This window comes from Pollicipes pollicipes, unplaced genomic scaffold, assembly GCF_011947565.3.
Source record: "Pollicipes pollicipes isolate AB1234 unplaced genomic scaffold, Ppol_2.1 Scaffold_7231;HRSCAF=8579_pilon_pilon_pilon, whole genome shotgun sequence".
NCBI lineage: Eukaryota > Metazoa > Arthropoda > Thecostraca > Pollicipedomorpha > Pollicipedidae > Pollicipes > Pollicipes pollicipes.
In genome coordinates, this window is record NW_023597034.1 from 42,195,643 (window position 1) to 42,211,962 (window position 16,320).

General features: G+C 51.7%; 1 protein-coding gene across 1 annotated transcript; it reads left to right on the plus strand.

Moving 5' to 3' along the window:
- The first annotated feature begins 4,309 nt into the window (after positions 1-4,309).
- On the plus strand, positions 4,310-16,320 carry Septin1 (Septin 1). The gene is made up of 8 exons (XM_037233304.1): positions 4,310-4,459; positions 9,021-9,218; positions 10,941-11,040; positions 11,433-11,653; positions 12,755-12,913; positions 14,269-14,335; positions 14,996-15,102; positions 15,314-16,320. The coding sequence occupies exons 2-8, from the start codon at positions 9,024-9,026 to the stop codon at positions 15,566-15,568; spliced, it is 1,104 nt and encodes a 367-aa protein (XP_037089199.1). The 5' UTR covers positions 4,310-4,459; positions 9,021-9,023; the 3' UTR covers positions 15,569-16,320.

The following is a 16,320-nucleotide window of genomic DNA, read 5'->3' on the forward strand; positions in this document are numbered from 1 at the left end:
GGATCGGCTTCTTGATTAAATTCACGTTTTGTATCATAAGCGCCATAAACGAGCCAAGCATTTCGTGGCCCAGAGTGACCTTAAAAGACGGATATATACGAATGACAAACTCATATGAGATATATACATAAGTAGCCCCCTTGGAATCTACAACGACCGATTGATTATATAAAATCTAGATCAGGGGAGCACAACTGGCGATTCAAGATAAGGCAAATTACCTGAAAAAACGCAAAGTTAACTCACAAGTTGCGAAATCAGACAACTCACCTCGAAAGTGTCTGCTGTTGAGGTAAAATCTGCTTTCCTGGAGCACGGATGTACGTAAACCGAATCCGGTTTTTCACTGATGGATCTGCTCATAGTGGCCAGGTAGGAGCAGCAGACGTGGGTCTGGAGTGATGATTCACCGGACGCCTTCCAGACGGTGTACGGTGTTGTCTGCTGAAAGAATGCGCTATCAAACAAAGGCTGTTGCGACATACGACGCAACGATATGCATAGACTCCAAGGCATCGCTGCAGACCCCTCAGCGACTCGATGGTTTCAACCAACCGAGAGTGGATGACATCCATAACAGAATGCGTTCACTACCCCCAGACAAGCATGTGACCTTTCTGTGCATACCGGGACATTACGGCATTGCGGGAAGTGTTCCTGCCAACACACTTGCGAACGAAAGATGCCTTCTACGAACACGCAACAACAAATCCGGTAGAACACGCAAGTGCCCCTGGCATTGGGTGACGTACTTCAATTAACTGAAGTCCGTTTTGCTTGGTATTTGCAGAATCGGTGGGATGTGTTTTGCATGTTAGCCGTACATGCATCGAATCAAAACGCATAGTCCAACCATGGCTGACGTATCATCAGAATAGGCAGGGAGAAGTGGTCTTGGCGCGTTTGAGATGCGGCTACATTCGTCTCACCCACAGTTACCTATTCAGTCGCGCACCGCCGGCCCGCGAGACTTGTAATGTCCGGCTTCCGGTAGAACACGCATTGGTTGGATGCAGAGGCGAATCCTGAGGGCAGGCCACGGGCTATGCCCCCACCTTGAGTCCCGAAAGGGTCCATAGCCGGCCAAACAGGTGCAGATTTTGTAACACGAAACGCAACAATATTGGACGTCCTCGGGCTCCCAGGCGACCAGGAACAGCCGTAAGCAAAAGTGATTTGCCGCCGAGTAGCCAGTATATATTTATTGAAAAAGTTATCAATGAGGAATTCTTAAGCCCCGTTACGCTGTCAAGGGGCCTTTTGCCGTTACCGAGGGACCCACATGCCCACTTACAGGGTTATTCCGATCGGAGCATTCCGTTCGCCTTCGGGGAGCTTTCGGGAAGCCTTCCACATTACCTTTGATTTGTTTGCATTTTCTCGGAGGGCCACGCGCTGTTGCTAGGCCCTTCCTGCTAGCGTGCCGGGGTGCTTTTGTCAATCAGGAGCCTCCCACGGATTATTTCTATTCGCCAGAAAAGCTCACTACGCTGTAGCCGAGGTCCCATATGTGAACTTGCTGGCATGATGTCGGTTGCTCAGGGGCGCTTTACTTTCGTCTCGGTTAACCTACTGATACACCGGCGATATGCTCATGGGTCCTCTAAATTAGTGCAGGGCGCTTCCAACTCTCTGTCGCGTACTTAGGGCAGTATGCTCTTGTCTGAGGCACGTCTGTTAAGCTGCTTGAGCACATTCGGTCGTTCGGGGCGCTCCAAATCGGGAATTGGGTACTTGGAGCGCTCCATTCTTTTTAATGGAGGGCTCCACACACTTGTCGGGGCCCCACCTGTTAGCCTGCTGGGCCACACTAGATGGCTTGGGGGACCTGCCCACTGGGTATTTGAATGTAGGGCCCTACTCTCCTGTCAGGGGTCATCTGATGACCCGCTGAGTATACTCGATCTTTCGAGGCGTTCTACACTGGGTCTTAGGTACTTCTTATTTGAGTGAAGGGCCCGGCACGTTTGTTGGAGCCCTCCTCTGTTTGCCTCATTGGCTGCTCTGGATTGTTCAGGGGCCCTGCAGATTGAGTCCAGGCGTTTGAATTTAGAGCCTCACGCTCCTATGGTCGCCATCTGTTAGCCTGCTCGGCCACATTCGACCATTCGGGGTCCTCTACATTGGGCCTTGGGTACTCTTTTATGGGTACTTGATTGGGTACATTGAGGGGTTTAGGCATTAAGAAGGGCAGGGTTGTGAATAGCCCCGAAAGGTCTCCAAAATGGCTATGTTAGTTAGAACCCCCCTATAGATGTGAAACACTCCCTTTAACAATGAAATCGAGGCTAACCCCCGATGTCACATCACTAATGATTGGCACTCGCGTGTCACCATGCGTGATGTAGGACAAGACTGTCGAATTTTGTTATCGCTTTGCATGTTCAGGGGGAGGGGATGACTACGCATTGATATGATAATTAAGTTGGGGGACTCTGATACCGACAGTACATCAATTGTCCCTCGCGTGTTGCTAGGCCTCTCGAGGGGCCAAGTTGTCAATTTTGCCAAAATATAACATGCACAAGGAAAATACTACTACATATTGATGTAGAACGATCATTTTGGAACGATCCATGCATGAGCTGTGACGTGAACGATTACCTGGGTTTTAATGCGGCGGAGTCGACATATTGACTACATCATTGACCTGCGGTGCTCCGGCTGTGCATACTGACATGACGCTTTTTTAACCGTAGATTGTCACGACGCAATCCAGGGTCCTATTGGAACATACCAAACGACGTAAGATATGACGCGCCGTAGTCCTGTCCCGCATAGTTCAGGTATTACGTACAGCTGGTGAAATTTCCACAAATGCCGTCGAATGATTTTTAACAGCCGACTAATGTGTTACATATGCTCCACGTACTGACTGCTCGCTGGTAGCGATGCAGAAGGTCCTACGTGGTATAGTGCATATGGCACGTGCACGTGGCACGTGCGTATAGTACGTAGGCAGCTGTCTAGCAGTGGGTTGAAAAATTTCACCCCCTACAGATACTAGGGAGTTGGCTGTTGGTCGATCTCTCCGCGACTCACAGATCAGGTGTGACATATTTTTGCACAAGGGTAGCCACTAGTGAAAGTAATAACTCGTGTAAGGTACCGTTGATGGATTCGCGACAAAGGAGTTTTTCTAGCCCTAGTTTCACACGGGGCTGGAATGGAAAGGAGAAGTGTTCATAACGTTCAGTTGTCAAAATGTCCAAGATCGCTGCATCCAGCGTTCATAACCTCTCACAATCCTCAAGTGTCTCTCGACAGGGGAAGATCACAACCTCCAAGCTCGCAGCTTCCGAAATCACGACATCCAAAGTTGGCATAATATCCGGTTTGTTCATGCCGTGCGGAGGCTGGAAAACAGTGTCAATCAAAAGTAATCAACTGCACAGCGTGATCGCTCGATGTAATGAACATTGGATATGACAGCTCTGGACGTTGTTGGTCTCGATGCTATGATTTCCGCCAATGGGCACGGACTGAGCGCTTTTTGAATATTGTGATGGCCGGATGTGGCGATTATGGATGACATGGACACTGGATGCTACGATTATGGACGTTTTGATGGTTCTCCTACTTGTGTTGTACATTTTCGCATGCATATAGGAAGACTTTTGTCTTCGAGATGCCGCATGACCACTGCGTGCCAAATGTCCTGCGTCCCACGCCAGACGCTGAGCACGACACTGGAGCCGGCTACATGGTCGTGTGCACTATGCACAAAAGTTACAAGCCATATCACTGTAAAGCTTTCCACACGTTGGCGAAAAAGGGATGTCCCGTTCCGTCTTACCCCGCTTTTTAAATAAAATGTTTAGGGCGAGTTCTTTTTGCGCGATCTTGCCTGCGATCTCCACTGTTGCTGCTCGGCCAGAAGAGTGGCTTTCTATTCAGTTGAGGGGGGCTTCAGTTCCTCCCCCTCACCTTCGGTACCAGCCTTCATAACCCTGAATGGGGTGTGGCCCAAATCCGGAGAGAGAACTGTTCGGTCGAGTGAGTAATTTTTCGCTGGTCACTCCCTGTCCCCCTCAATGCACTGCAAAACTACTTCCCCTTGCGCTATCATTTCCCAGTTTGAGAGAGCACTTCCCAGTTTTGAGGACGTTTCCCGGTTTGAGGATTTTGAGAGATTTTACGGATCTATTTGACCGATCAGACCGGCTATTGCCTTCGTGCCAGCGAGTAGTCTCTAATGTAGCTAATATTGTTTTTGAGTGTGTGTACCACGCCCGTGAAGCATTTCAGTCACTCACGCTTAAATGGTTTGACATTTTAAGATATGCAGGCCGAGTGCGTGCGCCGGAGATGTCTACAAAGTTGGAAACGCCCGTTGCGCCCGTCAGCCAAGCGCGCTCGGTGGATTGAAGGGGCTCGTTGACTGGCTGACCACACCTCGCATAGCAGTGGATACGTATTCCTTTCTCTGGTAGGAATTGCCACGCACCAGGAAGGCAAGGCAAGTCAAGTATCCAGGAAGGACATAGGCTAAGGGTCCCCGGCCAGTTTGTTTGTGTTTTAAATTTTCCAGACTCGCCTGCAGATGAGTGCACCTTGTGTTTTGAGTCGTGGTCATGATACGAGTCTAGCAAAAATAAGAACTACTCTTATTTTGAACTGTCATGGCATATGGGTTAAAGGATTTTCCTGTGATTTGGACGAATGCATGACAATACTGTGCTGAAGCTCACCCTTAAGTGTGTTGAAGTCAGGTCTGGCCAAAAAGTGCTTAATTTGCAGTTAATTTTGGGTAGAAAATGTCTTGTGAGTATTTGTGTCAGAAGTTACCTGTGTGACATCATAATTCCTTGAAAAATTTGCTCCCTATGCACAGAAATCGGTTGTGGCTGGCTGCATCTGCTGGAGCTCTGACATTTGCACTGTATCTGCACTTAAATGGTTGCCATCATGTCACTGCTGTGTCTGGCATCCTCAGCATAGTGTGTATTTTTTGCAGTCTGGTATGGGATCACATGTTTCTTTTTACCCAGCCTTTAGGCCAAATTTAAAGGAGGTTAACACCCTGATCAGGTCCTGATCAGGTCACAAGCTAATGATGTTGCTTTAACTGGCCAAGTTGTATTGGCTGCCAGTGCCAGCAGCTACTGTTGTATTCTCTCCCTAACCCCCAAAATTATCTACAAATAAACAAACTGAACCCCTCAAGCAGGGAAGAGGTAAATTTCCCACTCTTCTTCTGTCATGCCTTTGTTTGCACTCTTGTCAGTGTTGTGGGCCCATAGGTCAGGGTAGCAATTCACTGCAATATAACTTCTTCACTGTCTTGTTTGGTTAGGTACTCAGCTTTAGTGCCTTGATGCACTTTTATTTATTGCTTGACTGCACAAAATGAGCATTTTGTGGGCCCCATGTGATGCAAGCCAGAACATGTGACACAAACACTTGTTTTTTCCAAAAGGGTCCATCACGTCTATTGTGGTTTGGTTGACTCTACCCACTACACACCTTTTACCTTGGTAATCAATGTAATGTAACTTGCTGGTGGTAAAGTCCATTGCTTCCATACTGATGCTGGGCTTAAGGAAGATCACACTGGGCTCAAGGAAGATCACAAATTGTCACCAAGTTGATTCTGAGTCTGTGACCAGTTATAATTATCCAATACTCCATAGAAATTCATGAAAGAATCTGGAATATAATTACACAAAAGGTGCATTGATAATGAATTTATGGCACCTGCAGGCAGGCAGCTGTGGTGACAAAGTCAGCTTTGACTTCGGCTTTGTTGTTACCAATTTGAAGCCACAGTTCTTCCCCTGAATGGCTTCCAGTTTTACTTCAGCTTTTGGCTGTTTTACCAGTGATTGGGTTGGCTTGGCCTGACTGGCTGGCCTGAAGTCTAATCTAGGTTTGAGCTGTTTGGATTTTGTGCCATTCAAAACATTTGCATTTGGCTTTGGCCTCAGCAGCTTCACAGCCCTTTTAAGAGCTGGTTTTGGTCTCAGTTCATACAGATTTTGATCAGGTTATGACTATGAGTTTGACTCCATGCCAACTTAACCTTCAATAGCTTTGTGCTGTTTTACTATGTGGCTTTGGTTTCATTTCATACAGGTTTAAACAGATTATGACTATGGGTTTGACTCAATGCTAACTTAACATTCAATAGCTTTGTTTGCCCTTTTTCATTATGATGCCACAATTGGTGTCTCCTGCAGCACACCACACTCCACAAGGGTGTCCTGATTCCACACAGCTTTAGGGGATACCAAACCGGTTTGGGCTGTTCAAACCAGTGCTGTCCACAGGATTCAGTCCATTTTGCTTTGATATGATTTCAAACTGAAGCAATAGGGGGTGTTTGGCTTTGGCTTTGACTTAGCATTTCCCAAATATGAACCCCTGGATTTGGCTTAAGCTGAGCTTCTGGTGTGCAAAAATGCAGCCATTGGTTTCAAAGTTGGCTAGAAATAGCAGCTTCCCAGTTTCAAACTTTAAAGCTGACAGCTTCACTCCCAACTTCAAGTTTATGTCATTGTCTTGGCTTGGGTTCAGTTTTGAAACTAGAAGCCTTGCTTTGGCTCCCCATACTTGCTTGCATGATGCCAGGGTTGATCCCCAGAACACTTTATTTGGGTGTGAGGATAAGGGCCCAGATATGCATCCCACAGGTCAAGCGGGCTGACCAGAGGTGATGTCTAGACTTCCATTTGCCAACAAGGACTGGGTCCCTGGATTTTTTGAAGTTGTCCATGGAATCTGCATGATGGTTTTTCAGGCTACCATTTCCACTTTTAGCAGTTGTAGTGCTGCACAATATCAGCCAGGAAACTGCCGGCTGAAAAGTGCCGTCATGATGTCACTCCATAAAAAGAAAGACATGTGCTGCATCAATTGTTAGGTCCATGATGCCGGTTCCATTCATATGCAAAATTGTGGAATGCTTCTGTCATCAGCAGCTCATGTCTTATCTGGAGCACCAAAGCCTTTTTAGCACTGGGCAGTACAGATTCATGAAACGTCACTCGACCTGTACTGCTGTTTTCATTGTTACTGACAAAATTCTGCATGAGATGGACCTTTTTGAGGTGATGCTGCTCACAGTTATAGATCCAAGCCGTTATTTTTAGGTGATGAACTACTCCATTGTCCTTACCAGACAGCAGTTACTCCCAATGTCCATCAGGTGTTTAAAGGTCATATGGAGGGCCATGCACATCAAGTGTGAGTTGTAAAAACACTAGCCTGTTACACCATACTGTCTTTACTTGTCAGGTTCCCTGTCTGAGGCCCATCATTGTAACACATTGCTACAAATGACCTTACGTCCCATGCCATGTGAAATCGGCGGCTTTCGTGTATCAGTAGCCCGTTACGCTGAGACACGTAGATCGCCGTAACTGAACCACGCAGCAGGCGGCCAGTCTGCGGCGATCTTTGGAGACTGTCCCAGGCACAGTGTGCACTTGGTTTCTCCAACATGGTTTGACGTTTGACGCTGATAAGACGGAACTTTTTGTTTGTGGAGACAGGCGCCAGCTCAGCCAGATACGTGAGTCACCCACTGTCATGTTTCTGGAAAGCCTCTCCGATGCTCACATGGCGTGACAAATCTAGGCGTGGTCATGATCCTGCACCGTCCTGGGGGCTGCACATGAGCCATGCCACTAGTTGCTTATTGGCATCCTTGTCACTCTCCTAAATGCCAAACACGTGGTGCCTGCTAATGTTCTGCCACTCATCATTGACGTGCTTGTGCTCTTAAGTACTTGTTACTGTTTTCAAGTTTATGGGAGCACGAACAGCACAATTATTACCAAATTGCAGGAAGTGTTTTAACTTCGCAGTGTGTGAGTTTTCTGGGTGACTTAGATTTAACCTTGTGTTGGATGTTCTAGGACGGTCTTAGCGGCTTAGTGCCCAAAGGTTCATTGGCTGCCTCGACTTTTGCCTTTTACGCAAAGTCTTAGCCTACGGGAAGGCAGAGACTGTACGTGCTCAGCTCATCTACAGCCATAAAAAACCGAGCGGGGCACGCGTCACTCGAGTATACGTCTACCGAGCTGCACGTGTGCGCAACGAGCGCGGCACGCGGCACTCGAGCATACGTCTACCGAGCTGCACGTGTGCACAACGAGCGCGGCACGCGTCACTCGAACATACGTCTACCGAGCTGCACGTGTGCACAACGAGCGCGGCACGCGTCACTCGAGCATACGTCTACCGAGCTGCGCGTGTGCACAACGAGCGTGGCATGCGCCACTCGAGCATACGTCTACCGAGCTGCGCGTGTGCACAACGAGCGGGGCACGCGTCACGCGAGCATGCGTCTACCGAGCTGCGCGTGTGCACAACGAGCGTGGCACGCGCCACTAGAGCATACGTCTACCGAGCGGCGCGTGTGCACAACGAGCGGGGCATCCTCAACAGCATTGCCTCTTGCCTCGTGCCTCGCGGGCATACCTCGTTTTAGTTCAAGACCCGTGTTCGCGACATTTTTCAAAGAACCTGACATTTTTACCTGTTGTACATGTCTCTCTGTGTCGTGTGACGCTTGTCGCGCTAGGATTGCCCATGTCCCTGCTACCAATGTCTAAAAATAGCCCAACTAATGTGGATGGACCTGGCTAAGTGCAAGACAATACAATATGATGTAGCGGCCCTATCTAGGCGTATATTCCCTGCATTGTACTGGAGTCCGTAGAGTTTGGGTTAGCATAGGATGACGGCGGTCTCTCTCCACGTCCTTTTTTATATGGACCATTCAGTTCTGAAGTGGTTTGCAGTCACTGAAAGGCACAATTTAATCAAGCAACACAAAACCATGCCACTTAGATTTCAATTGATCTTTGGTTGAGTTTTGTCTCATATCCATTTGTATTATTCAATATTATATAAGATGGAACATCGATATGTCGAGATATTTCACGTTTTTGTTTTCGTCAGTAAACTGTTTGGTAAAGTTGAGATGACGTCCTCAATAATCACTTTCCATGGGGCAGCTGTACTGGTGACGTTGAAAGGTGAACGAGGCATGAGAGTCGCCGCTGGATTTGCAGAAGATGGGGAGCAGGACGGAGTTCAGCAACCCTGAGGTGCCTGGCTATGTGGGTTTCGCCAACCTGCCCAACCAAGTGCACCGCAAGTCCGTCAAGAAGGGCTTCGAGTTCACCATGATGGTGGTTGGCGAGTCGGGCCTTGGCAAGTCCACACTGGTCAACAGTCTCTTCCTCACCGACCTCTACCCGGAGCGACAGGTAAGCCGGCGGAGGGCCCGCGTGGCGCGTGAAGGACGGACCATACTGACAACGGGCGAGACGACGGACCATATCGGCCATTGCTGTCTGTTAGACATCTGGTATGCGGCTAGTACCTACACTGAGGAACTTTCACGTGCCATTGTCGTTTTCATGTGCCATTGTCTGTGTTGTTTTTGCATAAGTAGAACATCCTTCGGACAGTTTCAAAACGTTAATTCGGCAGTATGGTGTGTTCTTGTTCGTCGTTTCTGTTAAGTGGCCGCTAATGAAGTATCGAAATGTTTAAGCCTACTGTACTATATTGGTAAAGCAGCCTCAGTATCCGGAACAAATTATAGGAGCTGCAGTTTTAGCTTTGTATAGCTACCAATTTGCATAGTTATGCACAGTTCCATGCCATTACGCAAAGAAAATAGCGCGTAAAAATTGCACTGTTTTGCTCCAGTCTGCACGACGGTAGATTCAGTGGCTGCAAGGACATAAGCTAGTCAAAAGCCTGACAGCAATGATACTTATGCGAAGAGGTGTTAATATGGGCAGCGTGTGTCAAGTTTGCATGTCCAATGTTCGTTAAGGGTTAGTTCAGCTGTCATTTCATGCAAACTATCTTTTTCTGAGACTGATGCGTCCATTCATCTGTGTTGCTGTGTATTGGTGTTTGATGGTTGTTTGTCAAGACGGACATGCCAACATCCATGGTGCCTGCCTTCTGCCGCACAGCCTTTGTAATCAGTATCAGGTTCCGGTGGTACTGCTAAGCCTCTATCAGCCGCGGACGTCTGTTGGCCATCGATCTCAGGCAAACTTCCACTCCCTCCCCCTCCCCCCCCCCCCCCCCCACGGCTCTCCCATAACTAAGTCGTAGTTTCCATTCGATTCCCGCGTTCAGCCGCCGTTGCACATGCATATTTCATGGTATTTACCAAAATGTGCCTGGAAGTTTACTTTGGAAGCTGGTGAGGGTTGTCGACACGTGTTTTTACCTGCTTACGTATCCATTTGTAGGTTTTCTAAATGCAATGTATGTCTTCTGGCCGGTGGTGGGCCAAGTCCGGCCAGAAGATATCAATCTCATCATCACGACTTTTCTTGATGAACGTGTGTAGACATAATGAACAACTGTGCCTGCATACATTCCCACTTGTGTCGCTTCTTTACATGATATGACTCAGGACCACCAGAGTGCTTGACGCAGACGTCCAAAACCGTTACCGTGTGCGGGAACTCGTTCTTATGCAGATGCCTGGCTTCGCGCTCAATGCTCCCGTTTTTCAATGCAGTGCTCTTTTACGCCTTGGCCTTTGGCCGTACCAATGAAATGTCTTGCGTTCATTATTACAAGGAGACTTCCGTACACTTCCGAGGTCCCACCCGCAGTTAAGATGTCCGATCCTGCGTTTTCCCTGTTTGTCCAAGTACTTGATTGGCGCCTGTCACTCCCTGACTACACTGTCCTCGCCATACATTGACTGATGTGGACGTGAGTGTTTTGGGACCTGCCGCTGGAACACGGAGAACTGCGCGGCCACATGTCCTCGTGATCTGCCGGCTCGTTCTTGATACGCGCCTCCTGAGGACAGCAACCGTACAAGCGGCGGATTTTTCTGAAGGCGACGACTTTGTGACCTGTGTATGCATTCAGCACATTTTTCTGTACGCTTATCGAGCGATATTTTCAATACGAACGGGCAAAGAGCCGTGTGCTGCTGCTTCTGCCAGGTGCCGGCGGCGTCCGACGTCACCAAGAGGACGGTCAAGATCGAGGCGTCCACGGTGGAGATCGAGGAGCGCGGCGTCAAACTGCGGCTGACGGTCGTCGGTGAGTCCGCGGCGACGTCAAACTGCGGCTGACGGTCGTCGGTGCGTCGGCCGCGGCGCCGGCGGCCGGGGTCGGCCGCGCGCGCTGCCCCGGCGCCGAGTGTTGCGGTCGTGGGCTCGGCGCGGCAGCCGCATGTCTGCCGCGCCGAGCGCTGATGGGCGCGTCGGCCTACAACTGCGACGATATGCTGCTCACGTGAGAAACGTGCCGGGTACGGGCTTCAGCGCGCGCGCGCGTGTGTGTGTGTGTGCGTGTGTGCGTGTGCGTGTGCGTGTGTGTGTGCGTTGTGCATTTGCGTGCGTGCGTACGCGCACGTGCGGCGCCGGGGGGCGCTGGGAGGGCGCGCGCCTCTGGTCTGCCGCCTCCTGAGCGCGTTGGTGCGCTGTCGGCAGATACGCCCGGCTACGGCGACGCCATCGACAACACCGACTGCTTCAAGCCCATCGTGCAGTACATAGACGACCAGTTCGAGAAGTACTTCAAGGACGAGTCCGGTCTCAACCGGCGGAACATTATCGACAATCGGATACACTGCTGCTTCTACTTCATCAACCCGGCCGGCCACGGTCTGAAGCCGCTCGACGTCCAGTTCATGAAGATGCTGCACAACAAGGTCGGTTTCCGATCCGCGTCGTTCAGTACGCTCTGGCGCCATTATACGTTGTAATGCGAATGCTCGCCTCAGTAGCTGCGTCGGTGTGTCTTCAGGGCCTAAAGTTGAACGCTATGTATGTTACGGCTTGGTTTTGACGGAGTCGAAATCGCGTGACGCTGTCACACCTCCGGTGCGTTTTGCGCTTCCTGGTGCGACCTGTGCTGGCTAATTGTCACCTAGACTCTGTGTCAGTGGGTTGGAGAAGTCAGCAGGCTTTCTGCAGCTATCACCAAGACACATAGGAATGGGTTTCTGTGGTGTCTGAGCTCCACAGGAAAAGTGCGCTGCATTCTGAGCATACTGTATTTAATTACTTTCCCTCATGCTTTTGTAGCTGCGGACCTGCCGGTTGGTTATGTGCCACATAAATTGTGTCCCGGCCCTTGCATTATTTGACAGGAAGCTTCAAGTCCAAATAACTATCTTGACAGTAAAGGAAAATGTGTAAAGCCCCCTGTAACTTGGTATCTTTCATGTTCATGATTTCATTGCCAAATTGAAGCAGGCGGCGCATCTGTAAATTCATCTTCCCTCGCGACATAAAAGCAGAGTGTCGCCGCCTTCCGTTCACGGGATTCTCCGTCGTCATCGTAAGACAATTTTCTTACGCATCGCCAAATACCATCTGAAAACATCATTTCAAGGAAGCGAGCTTGTGCTGCGTTAAATCCTGCGCACGGAAATAATGTAGATTTCCTCAGACATGTCTGCTTGGGCCTTCCCCCTCTAAGGCCTGTCATTGACTGTATTTGGGGTCTTGCAATCTGGAGGGTATCCGCAAAACAGATGGCCAGAAACAAACAGAAAATTCAAGATAATCGAAGCGGCCCAGGGTGAGGAAAAACGGAAATTTCAAGATATCTAAACGATCGAGAAAATAGAGTTGGAAAAGTCGATGGGCTTTCCCTCCCTTTCCCGCTTCCCGCTCGTCCCACCTGCACAGGCATGGAGTTAAGGCTGGCGAGTTGCGGTTGTCTGTGATTGTCCATGTCTGTGTGCATCTGTGCCGTGAGGTGGCGGAGCATCTGTGACGCCTGCGCGTGTGACCTGCGGCGCCAGGTGAACCTGGTGCCGGTGGTGGCCAAGGCGGACACGCTGACCAAGGCCGAGATGGAGCGGCTCAAGGTGCGGCTACGGGCTGAGATAGGCGAGCACGGCATCCGCGTCTACCAGCTGCCCGACTGCGACACCGACGAGGACGAGGAGTACAAGCAGCAGGTGAGACCGACACCGGGAGCGCAGACGGCACGTCACGCGGCGAGTCAGATGTGGAGCGTGCCGGGGGATGGGGGGTCACAGACGGGATGAGGGGGAGGCGGGGGCACAGATGGGGTGACGGGGACCAGCAAGAAGGGTCGACGGGGGCACAACTAGGGTGACGGGGACGAGCAAGGACGGGGAACAGAGCGATCCAGGAGAAAGCTTGCGTTGGTTTTGCGGGGACCGTTATGAGTAAACGGCACTCATACGGAAAGAGAGGAGCCGTGTGATGAGTAAACGGCGCGAGACTGGTGCTCACACTATGTGTGCCGTCTAAATCAGGGTGGACTTCCTGTTTTGGCCATAGTGGATTATGTTATCTTGCGCGTTTAGGGGTAAGTTTGTCCCGGTGTTTTTAACTATTTTCGAATCAAGTTGTGAAGGATGCGACTTCGTGCGCGGCGTTAGTGACAGTATAATGTGCGCCTTAAGGGGTCAGCAGCCTGTAGAGACCCCAATGATGGGTTGGTGGGTGTCTAACACCAGGCACAATGCTGCTCTTGTGTAATACTAAATATCTACATTTTCCAAACTACTCCGGACACGCTGTGTTCCAGCTTGAAAAACAGCGTCAACACCGCCGGGTGTAAGAATATTCGTTTCCAGTTCACACTGACGGTGCCGTATGTGCTAGGGTTTTGGATTGTCATGCCGAGGTTTGGCGGCTCCATGCCATACAACACACGGAGTGGGTTTGGTCCCAGCGGGCTGAATGCGCGAAGTTGTCGGAGGTTTTATGATGTAATAAGTGGAGATGAGCGAGGCCATAACAATTGCAGGCGGGCAGAGGAGCAAGGCAAGGGCCTGGAATTGTCATGTCGCTATGGAAATCGCGGTAGGATTATTGTGGCCCACATACACCGTGTAGGTGTATAATGCCGTGTGGGTGAGTAGCGTGAATGTATAGCTAGCGTGGCCGTCGGGCAGAGGTCCACCAGGGTCTTGTTGACAGAGCTGTGTCGTGATGTGTGTCCCGTGTCCTGACGTTGACCCGGACTGTGACGCCGCTCTGTGTCCTGACGTTGACCCGGACTGTGACGCCGCTCTGTGTCCTGACGTTGACCCGGACTGTGACGCCGCTCTGTGTCCTGACGTCGACCCGGACTGTGACGCCGCTCTGTGCCCTGACTTTGACCCGGACTGTGACGTCACTCCGTGCCCTGACGTTGACCCGGACTGTGACGCCACTCCGTGCCCTGATGTTGACCCGGACTGTGACGCCACTCCGTGCCCTGACGTTGACCCGGACTGTGACGCCGCTCTGTGCCCTGACGTTGACCCGGACTGTGACGCCGCACTGTGCCCTGCCTCAGGTCAAGCAGCTGAAGGCGGCCATGCCGTTCGCCGTGTGCGGCAGCAGTCAGCAGATCGAGGTCCAGGGTGAGTGGGACCCGGCACGGGCTGCGGTCACAGGCCCGCCGGGTGCGTCACAAGGCCAGTCACCGTATGGCGGCACCTCAGTCAGCACCCGGAACGTGTTTCTGTGGGGAGGTGATGCGGAACACGTTCTGTGCACCTTTGTGTGTGTGTGTGTGTGGGTGTGGGTGTTGGTGGATGTGGGTGTGGATGTGTGCGTGTGCGCGACAGCGGCAGGTCCGTCCGTATTTTGTGGCTGCGGTTACGCGCGCGGAATGAGTGAAGTGGAGCTGCGGACGAAAATACGAACATAGACTCAGCGACGACGCTCGTTCGGCTGGTTAGGTCCGAAAAAGCCGAATATTCTCCATGTTGTGCCCAATGGTGCGACGTGGACGACACTTTACATGTCGCTTGTTTTTAAACCCTGTGGTCTTCGACGGGCCAAACGCCCCCCCCCCCCCCTTACTGAGCTGATGAATATGCTAGTTGAAAGTATCAAACGTCATGACAAATGAAATTCGGAAAAACTCACAGAGCATTCCTTTCGTAATGCGTGGTTGCCGGCTGGTCGGGCCGGGCCTGCCTGCCCCCCCCCCCCCCCCCCCCCCTCCGGCCCCACTCCCACCCCCGACCGAGCGGCGGTAAGCTTTTCTGCGGCTGACGCTCGGCATCGCTCGGCAGGGAAGAAGATCCGCGGCCGTCAGTACCCGTGGGGCGTGATTGACGTGGAGGATCCCAACCACTGCGACTTCATCAAGCTGCGCACCATGCTCATCACACACATGCAGGTGAGAGGGGTCGGTGGGCGGGGCGGACGCGGCACACGGCTCGGCACGGCTCGGCGCCGTTCGGCTTGCGACTCCGCGCGCAGCGGCGCGGAGTCGCCTCCTCGTAGACAAAATATCGCCGTTTCGGATGGTTCCGACCTGTCCAAGAATGTGGCTGAGCGAACTGCCTGGCTGGAACGGCCCTCCACTGACCTGAGGCTGCGTTTTCCAGGACCTGGAGGACATGACGCACGACAGTCACTACGAGAACTACCGTTCAGAGCGTCTGGCGCGCCAGACGTCCCGCCAGGGCCGACCGGCCGCCGCTGCCGCCGCCGCCGCCGCCGGCGACGACCTCTCCGACAAGGACCGCATGATCCAGGAGAAGGACGCCGAGCTGCGGCGCATGCAGGACATGCTGGTCCGGATGCAGGCGCAGATCGCGCAGAGCAGTACCACCTCGCTGCAGTCGGTCAGCAGCCAGTAGGCGGCGCGTCCGTCGCCGCGCTGGGGGCGCTGCGGTCGCCTTGCCAGCCGCCGTCGCCGCCGCCGCGGCGGCGACGGAGAAGACCGGCCGCCGTGGAGGCAGGGACGACTTGGACTGCGGTTGTGGCCGCACCACTGGCGGTGCGCTGCGCTGGACCGTCTGGTTGCACCTGGTCGCTAGCCGGAGCGCCTGGAGAGGCCGGTGCTGTGTCCACGCGAGCCGGTACGGTCCGCCACGTGGGTCGGTCCCGGCCCCGCTGGCTAGAGCCGGTGGTGCCACCGACGCGCTGTGTCTCCCAAACTTCCGAAACTGATGGGCCGTGCGGTTTGGCGTCCCAAAGTCTGCTTTGGTTGTGTAGCTTTTGCTGCATTAATTGCTTCCATTGACCGTGTGCTATTAATCCCGGACTTGATTATGCATGCCCGTTTCCGTAACTGTGTTGCTTTCTCCGTTTCTCGTGATTTCATATCATTTGCCATTCCACTTTATACGAAAATGCTTCCGATCAGAAATTCGCCATTGGCTGCCTCGTCATTGTCTTTCATGGGCCTGTGTTCAATACTACGGTGTCTTGCTAGACCTTGCGTCTAGAGCCGGATATCTGGCTTGGGTACATTTAACGGGAGCTGTCCGGACAATCAACTGGATCCGCTGTAGCACATGTCGATGGTATCTTCGTTCATTTTTATACGTATAAGCCTGGACGGCCGCGCACTGTAACATGTAAGGCCGAATACACCGTATGCCGGAGC